This window comes from Heteronotia binoei, chromosome 17, assembly GCF_032191835.1.
Source record: "Heteronotia binoei isolate CCM8104 ecotype False Entrance Well chromosome 17, APGP_CSIRO_Hbin_v1, whole genome shotgun sequence".
Classification (NCBI taxonomy): Eukaryota; Metazoa; Chordata; class Lepidosauria; order Squamata; family Gekkonidae; genus Heteronotia; species Heteronotia binoei.
The window spans coordinates 10,916,506-10,938,571 of record NC_083239.1 but is presented as its reverse complement, the minus strand read 5'-3'; the positions used below and the strand labels follow the sequence as shown (position 1 = coordinate 10,938,571).

The 22,066-nt window shown below is 41.8% G+C and overlaps 2 protein-coding genes across 2 annotated transcripts in view; one reads left to right on the top strand and one right to left on the bottom strand.

Moving 5' to 3' along the window:
- The window catches only part of MACO1 (macoilin 1), a 120,812-nt gene that overhangs the window by 41,739 nt on the left and 57,007 nt on the right, over positions 1–22,066 (top strand). The window contains exons 2-6 of the mRNA XM_060257913.1: positions 177–318; positions 695–821; positions 4,466–4,589; positions 7,770–7,948; positions 11,952–12,450. Of these exons, the coding sequence (XP_060113896.1) occupies positions 177–318; positions 695–821; positions 4,466–4,589; positions 7,770–7,948; positions 11,952–12,450 (1,071 nt within the window). The remainder of the gene's footprint in view (positions 1–176; positions 319–694; positions 822–4,465; positions 4,590–7,769; positions 7,949–11,951; positions 12,451–22,066) is intronic.
- LOC132586441 (transcription factor E2F4-like) lies at positions 13,023–13,448 on the bottom strand. The gene has a single exon (XM_060258525.1). The coding sequence runs from the start codon at positions 13,446–13,448 to the stop codon at positions 13,023–13,025; it is 426 nt and encodes a 141-aa protein (XP_060114508.1).

The window sequence follows — 22,066 nt, the reverse complement described above, 5'->3', positions numbered from 1 at the left end:
GTGTGTATATAACATTTTTTGCCACTGTGTGACACAGAGTGTTAGACTTGATGGGCCGTTGGCCTGATCCAACATGGCTTCTCTTATGTTCTTATGTTCTTATGCCTATGAAATAGTTGTATATATTCTGTGTATATTAAATTAATATATTGCTTTTCTTTCCTCTTTCTCTTCAGTACTTTTTTGTACCTGAAATTCCTGGTAGTCTGGGCCCTTGTCCTGCTGGCTGATTTTGTGTTGGAATTCAGATTTGAATATCTTTGGCCATTCTGGCTTTTCATCAGGAGCGTTTATGATTCCTTCAGATACCAGGGACTGGTATGTAGAACAGAAACTACTTTATTTTTTTATTTATCTTGTTTGCTAGAAGTGTCAACACACCAGTAAATATTGTAGTGTTAGAAGCATAAAGCATCCCTGAAACAAATGCTTAGTTCTCTGGAGTTCATTGGCTCTGTTTGTGGAAACATTAGATGGAAAGACAGGTCTTAATCTGCAAGAAATCTATACCCTTCGTAAAGAAAACCCTTCCTTTTGATAATACAAGTAGAAACAAGGTTTGACTACTGTGTTATGTCTCATAAGGTTCCCTTAGAAATGTACAGCATTTTTAAAAGCTGAAATAAACTTTTTGAAATGTATGAAAATATTAATATTCTCTTTCTCTTCCCCTCTCCCTCACCCTTTTCTATAGGCCTTTTCAGTATTTTTTGTTTGTGTAGCATTCACATCCAATATTATATGCCTACTCTTCATACCGATACAATGGCTATTTTTCGCTGCCAGCACGTATGTTTGGGTACAATATGTCTGGCACACAGGTAGGTCATCTAATTTCATAACATCGCACTTTCTAAATATAAATATTGAAGCAGCACATAAGATATATATGCCATTATTTTTACAAAAATCTTGCTTTTTGAATGGTATCTTCCTGTAATCTAATAAATAAATATCCTTAACTTGCACTAAGCACATGAGCCCATGATTGGTACAGTACCTTGATTAACAGGGCACAACGAGATGAGATGCTGAAGATCTGATCTACAAATGTCTTTAATGTCAATAGTAATTACTGAGGGTCCTGTGGGTTTTTGGACAGGGGATATTTTCTTCTCCCTGCCCATTTCACAGATAAGCTTCTCTCCGCTGCTGCTGCTCTCAGTAGGGAAGAAGATGGGCAAACTGTCTTGTTCTCCCTCTGGGAAATACCCATATAGTAAAGGAGGCAGAAATGGTGTGTGTGGAGGGGAAGGAAGAGTTGATCCCCTCCAGCCCACCTCCACAACTGTTTTAGAAGAAAATGAAATGTGTGTGAAGCTCTGACTGGTCTTGCCATGGAACTTCCAAAAGAGAGTTTGTGGGAAATTCATGCCGGTTGACCTTTTACAAACTTCAGCTTACAAACCATGGGCTGACCAAAATTCATCACAAATTTTAGTTCATGAGCTGGTTTGTGCCCATCCCAAATCAGGAATGTGACATCTGAAGCAAGCTACTGTGTGAAAGGAAGAACCCCACTAAACTCTGATGTGGGAACTGCATCCATGTGGTTCCTTTCTTCCATTGTGTGTTTTGATTTCCCATTCCCATTCAACTGAACTTGAAACCATGGGTTTAAAGTATAATTCAGTACTTGGTTTAGAGGAATTGGAAGCATTAATCAAGTCAGAGTTTATTTCCATTCTTTCTCAAATCCTTCTCCTTCCTTCCTCAAGCCATTTCTCCTTTTTTTCCAAGTTGCCTTTTTGGTGAAACATGTTCAGATTTTGCCAAGTTCACTTACTGGGTATAAATTTGGTAGCCCTGGTACAAAGTATTATATAATACTAGGCAGGGCCTTTTTTTGAGTAGGAACGCACAGGAACACAGTTCTGACTGGCTTGGTGTCCTAATATGCGTTCCTGCCCTAAATATGCGTTCCTGTCCTAAATGAGTTCCTGCTGGGCTTTTTCTACAAAAAGCCCTGTGTAAAACAATGGTGACATCAGGGGATGTGGCCCAATATGCAAATGAATTCCTGCTGGGGTTTTCTACAAAAAAAGCCCTGATTCTAGGGATAAGGCCCGTTATGAAGAAGAATACAACAGGCTCTAGAAAAAGGCTCTGGGGGAGTTCCCCCCCCCTTGCTGTCTTCCCATTTACCCAAGTGCAGGCATTCATTCCCCACCACCAAAAGGGGAGTTGATCTCTACCACCTGAAGAGCAGTTGTAATTCTGAGTGATCTCCAGCCCTCACCTGGCAATTGGCAACAGTTGTTTCCCAGGAGGAAATGGTATTGAACCTGTCTGAGGTCCCTCCTCTCCACAAACCACACCCTCGCCAAGCTCTGCCCCTTAAATCTCCAGGAATCTGGAGTTGGCAACCCTATCTGCTTCTCTTTATCTGCTCTCCTGACTTCAGCTTTGCATTGTCTCCCCCCTACCTGCAGCCTTTACATAGGAAAAGGACAGTCCTTTGAGCTGCACCACAACCCTGTGAGGTAGGTTAGGCTAGAAGTGTGTGACTGGTCTAAAATCACCCAGTCAGCTTCCACAGCAAGAACCTGGGTCTGGCAGACCCTGCTTTGAAGCCCTAACTCCTATGCCATCCTCAAATTCCACCACAGAATCTCCAGGAACCTGGAATTGACAGCTGTATGCGGGACTGGCCCCAGAGAGTTCTCCCTCGGAGGCCTTTAGTGATACCTTTCAGACCAACACTCTCTCTGATAACGTTGACTGAATCTCTCTCTCTCTTGCTTTCCCTCCCTATCTGTCTCTCTGTATCTGATCTAGTGTGACAGGACACCATTTTTTACCCCTGTCACTGGGTGTTTCCTTACCAGAGGAGGATAGGGAGGAGTCCTTAGCCAATCGAGAGAAAGCCTTGCCTCCTCTTTCCCTCAGCCAGTCATGAGAAGGCTTTCTCTATGGTTGTTTCCCTCTTCCTCCGTCCCTCAGCCAGTCAAGGGAAGACTTTCTTTCTCTCCTCACAAAGCAATGCAACAGGCAGCTGAGCCAATAGGAGAGTAGGGAGAAGCAGCAACTGCCAGAATCAATTCTGATTGCCTTTTACTGATAGAATCAGCTTGGCTAACTAGCAACAGCCACTCAGGTGGAAGAGAGCAGCAGAGTCAACCAATGAGTTCTCCCTCAAAGGCCAAAATAGGATTTGAAAGGGCCTCCCCCATTGGCTTCTACTGAGAGAATCAAGCCTGGTTGCTTTTTACTGAAAGAAGCAAGATTAGTTGCTTAGCAGCAGCCACTGCCTAGCAGTTTCCCCAGAGGACCAATTGTTATCTGTCTTGGGGCCACCAGTGGGTGAGGGACAGCAGAGTCAACCAATGCGATGCAAGAGCAGTTGATTAATGGTTTGACAGGCTGAAGATTGATGCACCACAGTCCCACCCAGTTCCAACCAATGACGGAGCTCAGATTTGCCCAGACAAAAGGGGAATTTATATTAAAAAAAGATTTAAGGTTCCCTTGATGTTTTCGACTATTCAAGGCACTCTTGTGTAATCCTTATACCCTTGAAATATAAGACTGTGTGTCATTGCTCCCATATTGCAAAAAGTGGAGTGAAACTGAGAATGTGTAGCTTGCCTCAGGAGGGTTTCCTGACTTGTGGTTCAGTCTCAGTATTTGACCTAAACCATCACATGTCTATGAGATGGCAAAATTCTAGATGTAGGAAGGATGTATGAATGATTATCGGTGTAGTCCTAAGCAGAGTTGTATCCTTCTAAGCCCAGTGACTTCAGTGAACATACAAGAGTGTAACTTAGGTCTGATATTTTTGAGGGGGTGTGTGGAATAGGAATAGCACTGCTTAGGTATACTTAGCCATATTTAAAATATCTGCTTGCTTCTTCCTATGCATCTGCCCAAACACATGTGCTGTGGTTAATGACCCTGCTGTGTGTACCCCCACCATCTGTACTTTGGGAACACAATAAAAGGCCTTGTCAGTGTGGCACCAAATTTGTAGGACACCCTCCTAAGGAAGGCCCATGTGGCCTCCTCACTGATGTTGTTCAAAAAATAGGGTATGGTTCATTGGTTTCAGCAGGGGTCTGAGTTTGGTTAATTTTATTTTGAATGGGCAACTGGTATTCTTTTCGATAGGCTTTCTGTTTAGTTTTGATGTGGTTTTATTTTTAAATTTTATTTATTTATTTATTTTTATTAAATTGTTAATTTTGCTTTAGGACCTCTTGGGTCTCAAATGGTGGGATATAAGTATTTTATGTAAATGAACTGCTGTCTCTTAAACATAATGCAGAACCAACTGAATATATCTCAAGATCAAATGTACACATTTTTAACCACACATTTTGAAAAGGGCATCTTATTATAGCTCAGTTCTAGATGTGTCATAACAAAGTGCTGTTGATTCCTTAATTTCTAAAAGCACTGACTTAGGATTTCTGGTTTCTTTTTATATGTTAATAATAATTGGCTTTCTGTGTGTCCCCAACAGAGAGGGGAGTATGTTTGCCAACAGTATCGCTGTGGATACTATTTGTTTATATTGAAGCAGCAATTAGATTTAAGGATCTCAAAAACTTTCATGTAGACCTTTGTCGACCTTTCGCTGCACACTGGTAAGTGTTCTCCAAATGTTATCATTTTTGCTAGATTGTTTTTTCAGAATTCATGACCTCATATCCCATTACAAAGCAGATGGAATTTCAGTCATTGCATGCTACCAATGTGCAGCAATGGTATTTGTGGACCTTAATTCTTCAGAGGACTTGGAACTAAATTGTAAGATGGCTGTGGGGGCCCATACAGGCCTGTAAATCAGAAATGAATTGGAGGCTTGTCTCTCAAATCTTCATGTATCTGAAGCTTTTAACTACAGAAGGAGACTACTTGTGGCTTCGGTTGGCTCTTCTCTCCACCCTGGTTTTTTTCTTTTTAATTAGCACCTGTTGTGAGAACAACTAGTCTAACGGTTATAGCGTTGTCTATTGGATAGGGGCTGGTTTAAGCAGTGTGCAGGGACTAAAAGGAAAATACTCAGGCTAATCCTTCAGACACCCTTTCTGTACACATGTTGTTCTTTGGACTGTAGCTGCACAATAATAGCGAACAGTGAGAAGAAATTCACACTACCTTTAGTATATGTTCATTCCTCCATAGAATGGCTTAACTTGTGCTTTGATAATATCAACATTGCCCTAGACTTCCTTGTTCAGTGAAATTTCTAGTACTGACAATTTGGTGGTAGTTGGTTATATGGATAGTTTGGATGGTATTATAGGGAATTATTAGATAAGATAGCACTTTGCTTGCTTTACAGTTGTGATTTTAAAGCAGCTGCTACATTCGTTGAAGTTCATAATTGTAGTTATATTAATTACTAGTGGAGTGCCACTGAAGTCAGCAGGGTTCATTTAGCAAAAATGTGCCCAGGACTGTCACTTTAATTAGTGGACCGCTGAACTATAATTAATTAGAATAACTAATATTGCCCATAGCAGAGAATTAATGTGTTCTTTTAATGTAACATAAATATTCCGATATTGTTAAGGTGCAGTGGAGAAATGCTAGAAATTGTGGGTGAAAATGTGGCTGATCTTTCCACCCAAGGCTTCCGAACTGAGGGCTGTTCTGCAAGAGCACTTTCTCCTACAACTCAGTATTCAGTATCTCAAGTTAACTGAAGCTCATGGGCGTCCAGCCCCATAACTTCCATGTGCGGGGGACATCTTTTTCCTAAAGGTAGCATAGTACTCTGACATCCTGGAGGAAAGGGGCATTGCCCTCCTTGTACAAATTCATAACATGCCAATTCATAACATTTCCAATCCTATAAAAAAGGGGGGCAGAGGGTTTCTATGAACATGTTTTCTGCCTTTCTTCCTCTTCTTACATAGTCATAGGTTCCCAGGGTGAAGACTTAGTTGGCCAGAAATTTAGAGGGTGGGTATTCAGACATTCACTAGAGAATGAATCGCTAAGTTGCTAACTCATTTAACTTGTTTAGCTTGTATTGCCTGCTTATAGTTTGCTTGCCTTTTGCTTTACATTTAAGTATTGTTAGGTCCTAGCGCTTAGATGTGAACATCTTCCCGTGACCAGTAAGGTTAGTTTGTCATTGAAGTGATAACATGAGATAATTGCATTGTCATTTCTCTTGATATCCTGTGGTGGTGATAATCATTATTTTAGGATGCCATTTGTTGTTCGCCTTGACATATAAATGATCACAATTTAGACTGAGTTGTTGGGGAAATGAAGAGTACAGGAACCATATGGGGAGGGAGAGAAGCTTGTTTCTCAGTTGCATCAAAAAAGAGAGACAGTTGTTCTAAAAAAACCCCTCTTTATTTAATTTCAATCCCAAATGTAAATTCATTAAAACATAAACATTTGGTATGCAGCGTACATCATTAATCAAAATTCAATACTTAAAACATGGTGCACAGTAGTTCTTTAAAGGATTTCCTTGGGTGCTTTCGTCAAGACTCAGAGAAAGCAGGTGGTTGGCTAGAACAACCAGGAACCAGAATAAATTCAGATGTCACGGCTCGGGTCTTCAGATAAGGATCAACAGCTGCCAACGTCCCGGCAGCTGGCCAGGACTCTCGCAGCCGGCTGGGAGGGGTAGCACAGCGGTGATCGTAAACAGTCCAATTAGTCAACACCGTAAATCAGTCCGGCGAAGGAGGAAACAGAGAGCGTAGTCGTAGGAATGCAGAGGGTCGGAAGCCAGAGCAAGCAAAGCCAGACACAGTCCAAAATACCTAAGCCAGTCCACAAAGCAAAGTCGAAGTCCAGAGTTGCAAGTCCAAGGTTCAAGCCGGGTCAGGAGTACACGGGTTCTCTCAGCAAGCAAGAGGGTGCAGAGCGTGGTCACGTCCCAGTAGGATCGTTCGTTGCCAGCACAGTTTGCCCTAGGGCCAAGGTTACAGATATACTGTGCTGGCTTGTTAACTCATTAGTATGCCGGGCTTAGATCTCTTCTCCCCCGCATGCGTGCCTCACTTCTTCTGCTTCGCATCTCCTGTCGTCTCCTTTCACGGAGCCGGCTGACAGGTGGCGGTGATCCCGGAGGGGATGAGCTGGGGCCCGGCGTGGCCTGATCAGTTCCAGGTGGCTCCTGCTGCCGGCTTGCTTCTTCGGGACTTACGTCCAGGGCTGTTAAAGGTGCCTGCTCTGAGCTAGCAGGGGCTGGGTCAGGGGCAGGCATGACATCAGACCTTAAATATTGTTTTCCATCCATAAGAGCCAATATAACTGTCAATCAACTCTGTGATGAACATCTGATAAATAGTGACATACACAATAGAGCGCAGCCCATTCTATCTCTTGGCGTCAAGAAGGCCAAGAAAACTCAGGAAGAGCTAGGGTGACTCAGAGATTCCAGGAAGCTAGGTTTTGATACTCTTTAGAATTTGATAGTATATAAACATTCCAAGAGCCAAAAGTCATGCGAGGCATATGTATAGCATTATCTGTACCAGGAAGTTCACATCTCCAGAAGCGTCCTAAAGCTTCTTGGGAAACAGAACCAAAGTTTCAACTAGAAGCTAATTCCTATAGAAATTGAAATAGCATATATTTAGCATGGGCAGATGACTGAGGTTCAGTTCAGTCCTGATGCTGCAACAGAGTGAATATCAAAGTGATATTTGCTCCTTTCTGTGAGCATCAGAGCTTCCAATGTGAATTGTAATCCTGGTATTTTTTTATTGTATCTTAAACATCTCAGTAGTTTACCAATGTGCTTTTGTCTCTATTAACAGTTGTCTTTTTGTCTTCCACCCTGCACCCAGTATTGGTTATCCTGTGGTGACTTTGGGCTTTGGCTTCAAAAGTTATGTCAGCTATAAAATGCGATTAAGAAAACAAAAGGAGGTGCAGAAAGAGAATGAATTTTACATGCAACTTCTTCAGCAAGCTTTACCGCCAGAACAGCAGATGCTACAAAGACAAGAGAAAGAAGCAGAGGAAGGTAAGTGGCTGCTTTTCCACAGGTGTGGCACTGAGGTAATGCTAATAGCTCCCTGCACATTTTTGAATTTGGAGCCAGTCTTGTGGACGTGTGCTTCTTCTCTGAATCAGTTTCTTTACCTTCTCTTTGCATTGCTAGCCCTAGTTGTTTTTATATGTACACCGACATATAGACCATGATACTTGCAAACTGTGCTTTTTCATGGTCTCTGCAGTCCCAGATAGGGATGATCAAGAACCCAAAAAATCTGGTTCGGAGTTCAGGGTATCTGCAGCTAGTATTCTTTTGAGTCTACCTGTGCAGTCCTTCAGTTAGGTGGTCAGCAGACTAACATACATGCAAGTGGGTGCTGGTAATAGTGTCTTTTCCCGGTGCTGGGCTCTCATTTGTAAGTGAGTTCTTACATGACTGGGCAGGGGAAACTGAGCAGGGTAGCCCTCATCACACACTTCAGGGTATGGTAGAAGGGGTAAATGTTCTTCCTTCTAAGAGAAGGGGAAGGAGAGCTATCTCCCTGACTAAAGGTGTACAAGATTCCAGCTGTGCACTGCACAGGCACAGATTGTATGAGTTCATAAATGATAAGTTATAGAATACTAATTACTAGTATGTAACTGCTTTTTCCTTTGTAAACCAGACTATAACTGTAGTCTGATAAGGCAGTTTGCAAAGCATTGTTATAAAAGAATTTTTTTTTCTTTAGCCATGATTTTCAGCTGTAAACTTATATCTGTGCATATATCATGGAGAGCAGATGGGAAATAGCTTTCATGGGAGTGAAAGGGAATCTGGGTCCCAATTTGCATGCCATAAGCTTTCTGAGAGCCATTAGGTAGCATCTAACAGAGCATGCTCAGTATTTTATTAACTTGTTCAATTAGAATATTCATTGTCATGGCTTCTGTGCAGTCCCACATGGTGACTGTATGATTTTAGGCCAGATGCAGAAAAGAGCTTCTAGGCTTTTCTGAAGAAGCTTCTAGGCTCTGGAGTGCTCTCCCTCCCCTCTGTCTATAGAGGTCCCTTTTTCAACCCAAAGGGTCACGTGGCAGAGGTGAGGCATGCACTCCTTCCCTCAGTTCTTTTTTTGCCACTGAGGAGAGGATGTGCTTCTAAGTTCCTGCTTTCAGCAATAAAACAAGAAGGGTTTTTTCCTTCATGAAGGACAGTGAGGACTTTCAAAAAGTAGGATAGCTCTATTTAAGAAGAGTGAAGAGTGTGAGGCGAAAATGGCCCAAAATGATTATCATTCCTCATACCTCCTATGTCTGAGGGAGGGCCACAGTACAGCCACATGCCCAGTTTATAGAGACATCTTAGACACAAACTCACCTGTAGACACAAACTCAAGTCTCTGCCCCGAGAACAGCATTAGAACTGCCTGAAAAAAAAAAAAGGCTAAACAGAGAGCCAAGCACTTCCAACACAGTCTGGCCAGATCACTATTGCTTCAGGGCCATTCAAGGAACACTCGGAATTTATGATCTCCATCACCACGAAATCATGACTTGTCCACTCGAAGTCATCAGTCCTCAATGGTCGGTCTCTCCTCTCTATTGGCTAAGGGAGCAAAGCTTGCCGCTGAGGAACAACCAAAGACTCCTTTTTTGGATATTTTGCCATTGACAAAAAAAGCGGAGACAGGATGCCCATTTTAGACCTAAGATCACTGAATAAATGTTTGTGTGTCCCAAAGTTCAGGATGTTATCGATATAGGACTAAGAAAGAATTCGCCCTTCACATTAACTTTTTAAAGCTGAGAGCTGTCAAACTTGCTCTTGCTTCTTTTACAGAGATGGTCAGAGGAAGATATGTTCTGGTAACAATGGACGACATCATAGCAAAGTTCTACCTGAACAAGCAGAAAGGCCACACTCATCTGGCCTGTGCAGAAGGCTTGTGCAGAAAGGCCACACTCATCTGGCAATGGGCAATAAGGCACAGGGTGCAGTTGACAGTTGTTCATATAGCAGGTCTAAACAACGCAGTAGCAGACAACCTAAGCAAAGATACAAATGCAGAACATGTGGTCTATATCAGACTGCTGTCTGGCCCCAGTCTTCAAAAATGGGGAGTCCCCAATGTTGACTGTTTGTTTCAGCAGATAACAAAGTATGCCTTCACTTCTGCTCCAGAGCAGCCACAGGCATAGGTCCTATGGAGGATGCGTTCCAGTGGCAATGACACAGCCACCTCTTCTTTCCTCTGTTTGTATTCTCCACAGGGTAATTCCCAAGATAACAGGCAGATCGGTCCCCATGCATCCTTCTAGCCCTCTTCTGTCTCAGAAGGGTGTGGTTCCCCACACTATGGAAGCTGGCTAGGGTTGCCAGATCCATTTCAGACACTGGCGCGGGGGGAGACAGGGGTTGATGTTCCAGGAGCCAAAAGTTTTGTCCCTGACATCCCAATGTCATGTGCTGTGCCTGCATCACCCAGAAGTGATGTAGGCACAGTGGCGTGACGCTCTGGTTTTTGGGCAAAACTCTATCAACCTCCAACCATGGAGTTTTACTCCAAAATCAGAGTGTTACCCCCAGCATGCCCCACATCCTGGTGACATAGGCAGGCCAATGACAAACAGGAGCCTGCAAAAATGGGGGACTTCCCCACCCCCAACTGGGGAATGTCAAGCCTAAGTGAGACTAAGGCAGCAGTTCTAATCATAGTCGAAAGTAGTTTCTGTTGAAATAAGCTGGATCTCCTCCTCTCTTAAGTAACAGAGGGTAGAATCAAACTGTGTCCCTTGTTGTAAACCTTGGGATTTAGTCATAATGAACTCTTAGAGGACTAAGGTCACCAACAGTTGTAACAATTGTTAATACTTCATACTACGAATGCTGAATGCAAAATGAAATAAGTGAAACCAAAAGATTTTTAATTGTGTAAAGCAGGCAGTTTTATAACTAATCTTAAATGGCAAACTTGGTATTTGAACATAATTGTTCAGTGTTAAAAGTAACTTGACATGGTGGCTTAAAGCTGTCTAACCATGCAATTTTAAGAACTCTTTCCTGGAGAGTAAGCCCCATTGAATTGATCTGAGTAGACCTGTTTAGGATTGCTCCTTAAAATGTTCATGTGACTACCAGGGCTTTGTAGAAAAAGCCCAGCAGGAAGTCATTTGCATATTAGGTCACACCCCCTGATGTCACCATTGTTTCACACAGGGCTTTTTTGTAGGAAAAGCCCAGTGGGGACTCATTTGCATATTAGGCCACACACCCTGACACCAAGCCAGCTGGAACTGTGTTCCTGCTCAAAAAAAGCCCTGGTGACTACTATAAAGTTAGGCTGTTGCTGCTGAACAACAGCCTCTGTATTTGGTTATACCGGGATACATGCTGTAGTGCTCGTGCAATTGCTCCATAACTCTGGTAATTGTATTTTTCTAAGCACTTTACTCTCAAGCTCTGAAAATTAGGCTCATCAGAATTAGTTTGAAAGACATTTCTTGAGTTCTGTAATCAAAAGAGTGAAATAGATGTTTTTTTGAATAAATGGTGACCTAAACCTGAATGTTGTGTTAACTTGATTTTTGAAGCCATTTTGAATCAGTTGACTAAATTACTTTCTGCAAAAAGAAAACACAAAAGCGTTGTCACTTTCTCTCTCTTAGGGAACAGGTTAATTGAGCATTCTGAATTATTTTAAGCGTCACAGAAGTGGTCCCAAGTGTAGATCTTTATTAAGCTAATTGTGTTGCTGGGTCCAGAAAGCAAGCTGTCAAGTTGCTCAGAATTGTTCCTCAAGAGTTGTCTGATCAGACATATTCTCAGTTATTAAAACATTTTTATTTAATTTGATATCACACTATATCAGAGAGCAAACCATGGCTGGTTCCTACTCAGTGAAGATCTTCCACTAGAAAAAAGAAGCCCTCCTCTCTCCTTAGAACTATTGGGTCTGACTCCCATTCATGTTTTTCCCTCTTAAACAAGTACATACCTTGTATATTTTAAAAGATTAATAGTGGGTTTTTTCCCTTTTGACTTTTTCCAGCAGCCAAAGGACTGTCTGATATGGACTCCTCAATACTTTTGCAGCACAATGGGGGTATTCCAGCCAATAAAAAATTATCTACGACACTACCAGAACTGGAATACAGGGAAAAGGGGAAAGAAAAAGAGAAAGATGCCAAAAAACATAACCTTGGAATAAATAACAATATTTTGCAACCTGTAGACTCTAAAATACAGGAAATTGAATACATGGAGAACCATATCAATAGTAAAAGATTAAATAACGATCTTGTGGGAAGTACAGAAAACCTCTTAAAAGAGGACTCATGCACTGCCTCATCCAAAAACTACAAAAATGCTAGTGGTGTTGTGAACTCCTCGCCTCGCAGCCACAGTGCAACTAACGGAAGCATCCCTTCCTCATCTGCTAAGAATGAAAAAAAACAGAAGTGTGCCAGCAAGAGCCCAAGTGCGCACAAAGACTTAATGGAAAACTGTATTCCCAATAACCAGCTAAACAAACCAGATGCACTGGTAAGGTAAGTTTGATATGTTAGTGACCTAATTTCCACTCGCCTTGCTTGCTGTTGTGCATTTTGTTTGTGTTTCCTGTTAGGATTCCTTTTTGAGAGAAGGCTATGGCATTCAGGAAGAGGCAGGCTCTGTGGGCTGGAATCGTTTTATGGTCTGGGTTGAGTTACATGGTGCCATTCCAATCCTGTGATCTTGGGATCAGTATTTAAAGGAATGAATAGATTGCTGTGGAACTTGTTTCAGGTGCCTAATTCTGTGAGTTCTTGCTATGTTACACAATTACAGTTGACAAGCTAGTACAGAATTACAGCTGCATTTTTTTTTATTAGCCTCATAGGAAGGAATTATTTAAAACTATTCACTTGAGGATGAGTGGAAACATACCTTGGCATATATGAGAGTGACTGTGTGTAGAAATATTTAATACACTTCAAGTCATACAAGACATATGTCCTTATTGTCTATCAGGACGTCAGTTGACTGCTTGTACTTTTCAGATAGATCTGGTATTTCTTCTGCCTGTTCAAACCCTCAGGAACAGGAACTTCTATCTAGGTACCAGATGGAACTCGAATGGCTAGCAGCGTGCTCCTGCAAAGCATTTGCAGAGGTCCTCATCCATTGCATAGGTGAACCAGTTACTTTGGACATCGTCAGAAACGTTTTGAATGCTCTGCTGCTCCCGCTGCTCCAGATCCTCGATCTCAGCCTTCAGCTCGATCAGATTGTGGGCAATCTTGCAGGTGTTGCAGCCAGAGCTCACGCCTTTCCACTGAATACTGTTCTTGGATGACTTCTCAATCAGTCTAAACTCCAGGACGTTTGTGATATCATAGACGCACCTCTTCTGCTGCACTGCCAGAGTGTCTGCTGCCCGCTTGAGGTTGAGCACACCATCCTTGGCTTCCTGCAGCAGCGACACGAACTTAGTGGTGAGGAGCCCCAGGCTCTTCTTGTGCTGGGTGGGGCTGCTGCCTGGTGGTGGCAGCCCAAACTCCACCATCCTTGAGCTATCCAACCTTACCAGGGCAGTGGTTAGCAATGTGCATACTTTATGGAAGCAGGAAGAACTGTGGTAATACAGCCAGCAGCACATGCAGCATAGCAGTGGTGTCCTCTGGGCCCTAAAAGCTTGTGCTGTAGAATTCTAGCAATGATAGCTTGACTCTAGCTTAACGTTGTGGAGCAAGATGTTCTTGTAAAATAATTACTATGCTTCCACTAACTCACATCCCAAGTGTTTTAATTAAATAGGGTTAGCAGATGAATTGGATCTTCGACTCAAATGCTAGTCCCAAATTCCATTAAAAATCAGCAGCTTCTGATTATTTACTCAGGTGTAGAAATATTGGCGGTAAAGTGGGAGAACAGAAGAATTTAAGGAATAAACACAGCACTTGGTTGTATGTAACCAAGAAAACATTTATTTTGTAAGCTGATGAGCTGAGAGATTCAGTTCCCAGGTAAGTACATGTCCAATAACTTTCTGACCCTTTGATGTGCCCGTTGTGGATTCTGAACACTTGCATAATTTCCTTTAGTTCTGGATCTGTTCTTTGATGTGATATAGACTCTTGAGAGGAGTTCAAGATGGGCAGTATCAAGTGCATTGTAATTGCTCTGAAAACAGAGTAGAAGACTGGAAGGCGAAGTGAGTTGCTTAAAACACACCTTTTTATATAATATACTATGTGATAATATGAGACACAGCTGACTTCCTTCAAGCCAGCATTTTTGGCAGCCGGGACACATGTCTCATGGACCCTGACTCAAACATGTGGATGTTCGGGACTGTCCACTTTATTTGCAAGGTTGGAGGCAGGTTATGCAGATTAATACATCAAAGCAACATGATTAAAGTACTGGTAGACCATTACTGATGAAAGACAGATAAGTCATTTAAGAATGTGACAATCTTCTAACTAGATGGCCTTTGTGAGAGTAGAACTAAAGGTAATTCCAGGTGGGTAGCTGTGTTAGTTTGTAGCAGCAAAATAAAGCAAATTCATTGGAGGTATCTGATGAAATGAACTCTAACTCACTTTGGGTATAAATTTTACTAATCTTTAAAGTTCCACTGGACTTCTATTTTATTTAGGTTAAATAGATGCTTACAAGACAAAGTGGGAAAAGATAACAAAGCATATTTTATGACAGAACAAAAGTGTTTGGCCCTTGATTGAAAGAAATTCATTAACTGTATGATCTCTTGAACAGGGGTGTCAGACATACAGCCCAGGGGCCAAATCAGGCCCCTAGAGGGCTCCTATCAGGGCCCCAAGCAACTGGCTGTCATCTGCTTCCTTCTTCCTCTCTCTTGCTTCCTTCTGCATCACAGCTTGCTTTGCAAGGCTTGCTCAATCGCACAGGAGCTACAGAGCAAATCTTATCCATTGGCTGAGGCTCCTCCTTTGGGGAGGAGGGGGGGGGAGGCAGAGTTTGCTTTGCCAGGCTGTCTTAATTGCACAGCGGAGCTACTGAGCCAAGCCTCTCTTCCTTCTATTGGCTGAGCCTCCTCCTTCTGGTCCCCTGGAGAAGGGAGGAAAGAGCCAGAGCTTCCTTTGCCCGTTTCCCTGGATCACATGGGAGAAATACAAAGAAAGCACCTTTAAGACCAACAAGTGCTAATGTTTAAGCATGTTTTAAGTTTAATTGTGTTTGTCTGTGTCCTTTAAAGATTTAAGTTAAATCTTTAATTGTGTTTGTCTGTGTCCTTTATAAAGTTTATATCTCTGCTACCTAATCTAAAATAGGAACACACCTGTCCTGGCCCAACAAAGTTTCATTTATGTCAGATCCATCTGTCATAACAAATGATTTCAACACCTCTGCTCTAGAACTTTATTATCACTCAGGTACTAGTTCAGATAGGGTTAAGGAGCTGGGGGCAGGCCATGGCCTTCTGTACTTTCTGCCCTGTTTATGAATGTCCACTCTTCATCCCCTCGCTCCCTGGTCTTATTTTGCTGTGGTTCAGTCCTGCGTTCTCAACGCAAGTTTCAGAGCACTCCCAAGTTTGTGTTAACCAAATATAGTACCAAACTCAGTAAAGGGAGCAGTCTTTCTCGTAAGGAACAAACTGTCATTCTGTTTCTTATTGGACAGTGAATGTTGCATATATACCAACTTCAGGAAAAGAAAGTAGCGGGATCTCCTTTATTGCAGTAAGCACCTAAGTTAAATTATCTTTAAATCATGGCTTGTTTCTTAATACTGAGAGAAGCCTGTTGCAGAAGACTTATTTTTAACAACAGCAAGCCTTTATTGGCATAAAACAGATTTAGCAGTAAAATAGCAATATAAATAATATAAAATCCTAGATAATTGAGTACGTAGGGAGCTAATATACATAAAATAATAAAATATATATGAGTCAAGTTTAGCCAAATTAAATAATTAAAACAAATAAAATGTGGTCATTCCAGAACCATTCTCTGTCGTATTTCCATAGCCTGTTGCCGTTATTTCCATGGCCTGTTGCCGTTAAATCTAGCAACCGTTAAAGTTACCTCAGAACAAGTGTCATTTAAAAGTTTGTGGACTTTGCCTGAATCAGCACAGCCCAACATATCTGCTAAAATATCTTTCAGGTATATACAACGAATATCATCATAAAGGGGACAGTTCAATAATACGTGGGAAATAGTTTCAATACACTTGGGATTACAATGTCTATTAGTACTCAATCCTGTTAAATCTACCAAATAAGATAGCAGATGGTAATGAACATATGAACATATGAAGCTGCCTTATACTGAATCAGACCCTTGGTCCATCAAAGTCAGTATTGTCGTCTCAGACTGGCAGCGGCTCTCCAGGGACTCAAGCTGAGGTTTTTCACACCTATTTGCCTGGACCCTTTTTTGGAGATGCCAGGGATTGAACCTGGGACCTTCTGCTTCCCAAGCAGATGCTCTACCACTGAGCCACCGTCCCTCCCCTAATGCATTACATCTCGTTAACGAGAACGCACGCCGTTGCTGTGGAGTTTGCAGAGAGGAGAAATATGATGCTAACTTCCCTACTGAGAGAGGAAGTTCGAAATTCAGCGGGGAGCAAGACTTGTTGGCCAGGCTATATAACGTTTGCATTTCTATATCTAGAATTCTGAGCTTAAGTTTCAAAAATGCATCTTTTAGGGATAGCATAAGAAGTGACTCTAAATCAATGCCCATAGATTTAATTTCCCTCTCGATAAATACTAGCCAATTTGACATATTAGATTCTGAGAGCAGTTGATATAAAAGGCTCTCCGAATCAGAGTGGAAATGTAGCCGTAACCAATATTTAAGTGACATTAGCCATGCTTGTGTGTCCACAAGATTCGTCCCTGTTTCTAAACATAAAACTGCATATGGTACGCACTTTGGGAATCCCAGGATCTTACGCAGGAATTTTGATTGGACCCCTTCAATGTTGTTATAATTTGGCTGGTCCGAAGGTAGTGGGTTATTTCAATTGATTGTTCACAGTCAGTTACAGAAGACTTATTCTTACATTTAAAATGATGCTCCTTTTCAACAGTGTCACCATAAAAAGCAAAGTGAAACAGTATAAAATCATATAGCACAGTCTTTATTTGTAATAAACAATTTTATTAGTAACATATGGTAGCAAAACTATCTCTACAACTTATAAAAACTTAAAGTAAAGGAAAAAACTTTCTACCCCATATCTTACTTTTCCCCCTCCCCTCCCCCCGTTACTTGACCCCCACCAGTGTTATTTACTTAAAGGAAACAAATATTAAAGGTACACTTAACTATTAAAGAAAAAAAAGAAAAAACAACAACCAACAGTTATATTCTTATTTTAAAAACCTTAATCATTATCAAACATTATCCAATGTCCTTTTATTTTCCACTCTTTTTCTACGTATCTTCTGAATTTCTTCCACTCCAACTTAAAAAGTTCCAAATCATAGTCTCTTAATGTTCTTGTTAATTTGTCCATTTCACTCCATGACACAACTTTTGTAATCCAATCCCATTTCTCTGGTATTTTTTCTTGCTTCCACAGCTGCGCATACAATGTCCTAGCAGCTGAGAGCAAGTACCATATTAAAGTTCTGTCTTCTTTTGGAAATTTTTCCATTTGTAATCCCAGCAGAAAAGTCTCTGCCACTTTATTAAATTCATATCCCAAAATCTTAGAAATCTCTTGCTGAATCATTTGCCAAAACATTTTAGCCCTTTCGCAAGTCCACCACATATGGTAGAAAGAACCTTCGTGCTTTTTACATTTCCATATAGCACAGTCTTTAAAAACACAGATAAGCCTGCATCATCTTTGGCTTTATACAAGCATATATCATTTCTCTGGAGGCATAGTGTCATAAACTGATGGGTCTTTCTGGCAAAAGATTTCTGTAACTTTTGCAATGGTGCTGAGGATGGTAGGCAGGGCCTCTAAAAGAATCCTGGAAGTCCATGAGTGCGTGGTGGAGCATGTAGCAAAGTGCAAGCGAATTTACTTCCTTTGCCGTTTCGGTTTTTGATTTAATGTTTTATAATACTGCAGATCAGCAGGCAACCCCTTGCTCCATAGCCTAGAGTAGGAATTATCCCGGAATTGTGATAGGTCATTCCACTCCACCCATAATTTGCATTGGTTTTTCAGGGTAAGCCCGGGCATTCTAAGGAAAAGAGGCATATTCCGTGCGGCCAGCATTACTTTTTTTGCCAGAAACCCTGCTTGTTTGATTTTTTTTTAAAAAAACAAAAGCAAATAAAACAGAAGCATGTATCCTCCGTCTGTGCACCTAAATAGGGCTCTCCTGTTGACGGAATCAAGAAGCTGCAGTTTTCCTTGTTTTCTCCTGTAACCTTAGTGTGTTGGGTGTGAACTGAACTGTGAAGGTAATTGGAGCTGTTTTCCTTCTGGGGGGGAAGCAGCAGGTCTAGGAACTGCTTTCACGTGCAGTTAACTCAAAATGCAAAAAAGGTCATTTTCCTTTTCCACTCCTTCCAGCATTGAATTTCTAAAATGATAAACACCACCACCTAACTGCCTTCTGGCTCTCTGATTGTGAAACTACCCCAATGTATGAGGAACATGCATGTATAAAGGCCAAAGTAACACGGTTTGAGGTTGCTGCTGGATCCTGTTGGGTAAACACATGGCAGAGCTGGTCAGGGGTGCCTGACACCACCTTCGCCTGGTGAGCTAGGTGTAGCCCTTCCTGGGCAGCAAAGATCTTGCCGCTGTGACACATGCCCTGTCAACATCTAGATTAGACTACAGGTACAATGCCACAGACTCCAATCTCCAGGTGAGAACTGAAGATCACTCAAAATTACAACTGCTCTTCAGATGATAAGAGATCAGCTCCCTTGGAGGTTTGCGGAAGTGAATACCTTCACTGGGGTGGGTGGGAAGACAGCAATGGGGGGCCTTATTCCTTGTAAAAATATAACAGGAGCAGCCATGTTTATTCATGTATAGCCTTGCTGGCACTCTGGGCACTTTTCAAATTCTGACCCAGGATGGTGGTGCAACCACAAAATGGCTAGCACAAGACACAGAGTCACTCGCACAAAGGAAACTCAAGTGTAGGGGAGGATAATTTTTAAAATGCACTTGGAAAGGAGTGGGAGAGAAACCCAACGTGGCAAGAGCCCCATGTGATCCCACCCACTTTCTAAAAACATTTTGGTGGGCCCTAGGAAAGTTGTCGGTGGGTGCCACATTGGGGACCACTGATATATAGAGTTAGGGGCATCTAATATTCACACATAAAGGGACATGCTGGGGAAAGGAGTAGACTCCTTCCTTCAGGCCAGCCACTTGTCCCCAGCCTGACTCCAATACTAGAAGGAATCAGTGCTGGAGAGAAAAGCACCTGAAACAAAAGAGTTCTGGAAGGAAATATAGTTCCCCTTTAGCACATTCTTATTTTTGATGTGTAAATCAGTTGCATATGTATGTGAGGGTATATAAGTCTGCCTTAGTTGGACCATTGGTTCAACTTTTTAAAATTAACATTGTGGTTGCTTCCTTGATTGGGAATCAAAGCAGCTTATCACATTGTTTTCCCCTCCTCCACTTTATTGTGACAGTGATCTTGTGAGGTTGGTTAGACTGAGACATTGTCAGGGGCCCAAGTTTACCCACTGAGCTTTCGTGGCAGCAGGGATTCAAATCTGGTTGTCCCAGGTTCCTGTCTGTTACTCTAAACACCATTCCACACTAGAGCCAGTTTGGTGTAGTGGTTAAGTTTGTGGACTCTTATCTGGGAGAACCGGGTTTGATTCCCCACTCCTCCACTTGCACCTGCTGGAATGGCCTTGGGTCAGCCAGAGCTCTGGCAGAGGTTGTCCTTGAAAGGGCAGCTGCTGTGAGAGCCCTCTCCAGCCCCACCCACCTCACAGGGTGTCTGTTGTGGGGGAGGAAGGTAAAGGAGATCGTGAGCCGCTCTGAGACTCTTCGGAGTGGAGGGCGGGATATAAATCCAATATCTTCATCTACCTCACAGGGTGTCTGTTGTGGGGGAGGAAGGGAAGGGAGATCGTGAGCTGCTCTGAAACTCTTCGGAGTGGAGGGCGGGATATAAATCCAATATCTTCATCTACCTCACAGGGTGTCTGTTGTGGGGGAGGAAGGGAAAGGAGATTGTGAGCCGCTCTGAGACTCTTCAGAGTGGAGGGCGGGATATAAATCCAATATCTTCATCCACCTCAAAGGGTGTCTGTTGCGGGGGAGGAAGGTAAAGGAGATTGTGAGCCACTCTGAGACTCTTCGGAGTGGAGGGAGGGATATAAATCCAATATCTTCATCTACCTCACAGGCTGTCTGTTGTGGGGGAGGAAGGTAAAGGAGATTGTGAGCCGTTCTGAGACTCTTCGGAGTGGAGGGCGGGATATAAATCCAATATCTTCTTCTTCACACTAGCTCTCAACTAGCACAGTAGGGTCTCCTTTGACTAGCAGTAGATCTGTACAGTTTTGGAGTACGAAATAATACATGACCTCTGTCAGTGTAGAGACTAGCAAAATGTATTCCGACATAATCTTTCCTGAGAACTTGCTTCATTATATGCACTGGAGAACGCATCCATTCAGTTAATGGTATTTATATTAACAGAAAGTTGAAGATGTCACTGAGAAGCTGGTTTAAAACAAGATTCAGTCAAATCAGTTCACCCCCAAGTGAATGAATGCTGTTGCAGAATAGAATTAAGAAAAAAATGTCACATTTAAAAATGGGGGATTAAACAAAGAAACCCCAAAGAGATTACTATTTGACTGAATTAACATCTGTAAGGGGTGGGAATATGCAAGGCATTACCACCTCCAGTGAGGGAGAAGGTTAGGGCTTCGTCTTGAATTAATTACTAAATTTTGATTCAGCAATTTTGTATTGGATTCTCCCTTTGAATTTGAGTTGTAGGCCATTTCCTAATGTTGATATTAATCATATTGAAATATTTTCCAGTATCTCATTGTTAAGAGATTGTTGGAAGTTAAAGCATCCTGAGATCTTTTAACCTGAGGTGCCAGAGATTGAACGGGGGATATTCCACACGCAAAACACAGGTTTTCCTTCTCATACATATTTCACCCCCTTCTTTATACATGAATGGGATACAAGTGAATGGCAAATATGATTTCCTGTGTCAGCAGAAAGGCAGACATTCTACATGTGTTCAAAGGTCTGTCTAATATGAGTGCATACACACCCATATTTGTATTTCATATGAATTACTCCTTAGAAGCAAGATCAGGCTCCAAGCAGTTTCCTCTTGTTTTTTTAAGGAGAGGCTTTAAGGACAGGCTAGATTTCATTTATAAATGTGGACTTGTCCTAAAGTATAATTCTCAAAAAAATGCTTTAAATACAAAACAGCAATTTTATAAAATATACACGTGCAGACTAGTGAAAAAGGAATCTGGCTTTAATGTACCAATTCAGCATTTGTCTGATAGCCAATTTATGACATTTCAGTATATCAATAAAGAACTACTAGAGGTTAACCGTGTTCCAAAAAAGTTATTCAATCAAGTACTCTCGCCAAGGAAAGTACAATTTGATGAGCTAAGTGACTTTTCAGCTCAAAATGGCATGAAAGCACTTTTTTAAAAAGTGCTGTATTTTATTTTAAAGTGATCAGAAGTGGCTCAATGAATGAAGGTCAAAATATTGAGAGAATTTTATCTTGAGTGTGCATGGATGGTAGTAGACCATACATATAGTTCTGAATTTATATGCTACTTGGTATCTCACAGTGGGCTTATAAAACAGCTTGAACATTAAAAGTTTGGAAAACATGGAAGCCAAAATATATTTGACTCGGGGCAACAGACAACAAAGCGACATGAATTATAATTTCTAAAAAAGAATTCCCTAAAAACAGAGAATGAGCTTTTAAAAAGAGTTTACCTCAGAGAGCTGGTGGCTCAGTAGGAGAGTACATGTTTTGCATATAGAAGATCCCAGGTTCAGTTCTTGCCACCTGCGTTTGAAATGGGCAGGAGTTGGGGAAGACCCTAAAAAGTTGGTGCCAGTCCGAGCAGGCAAAACTGGACTTAGATTGACACTGTGGATGGCAACTTTATATGTATGTGTGTGTTTGCTTCAGTTCTATCCCACTCTCCGCCAGTGGGGACCCAAAAATTCTCATCA

Bases quoted from the DNA above. Each gene is read 5' to 3' on its own strand.
- LOC132586441 (XM_060258525.1), bottom strand. From the start codon at position 13,448: ATGGTGGAGTTTGGGCTGCCACCACCAGGCAGCAGCCCCACCCAGCAC.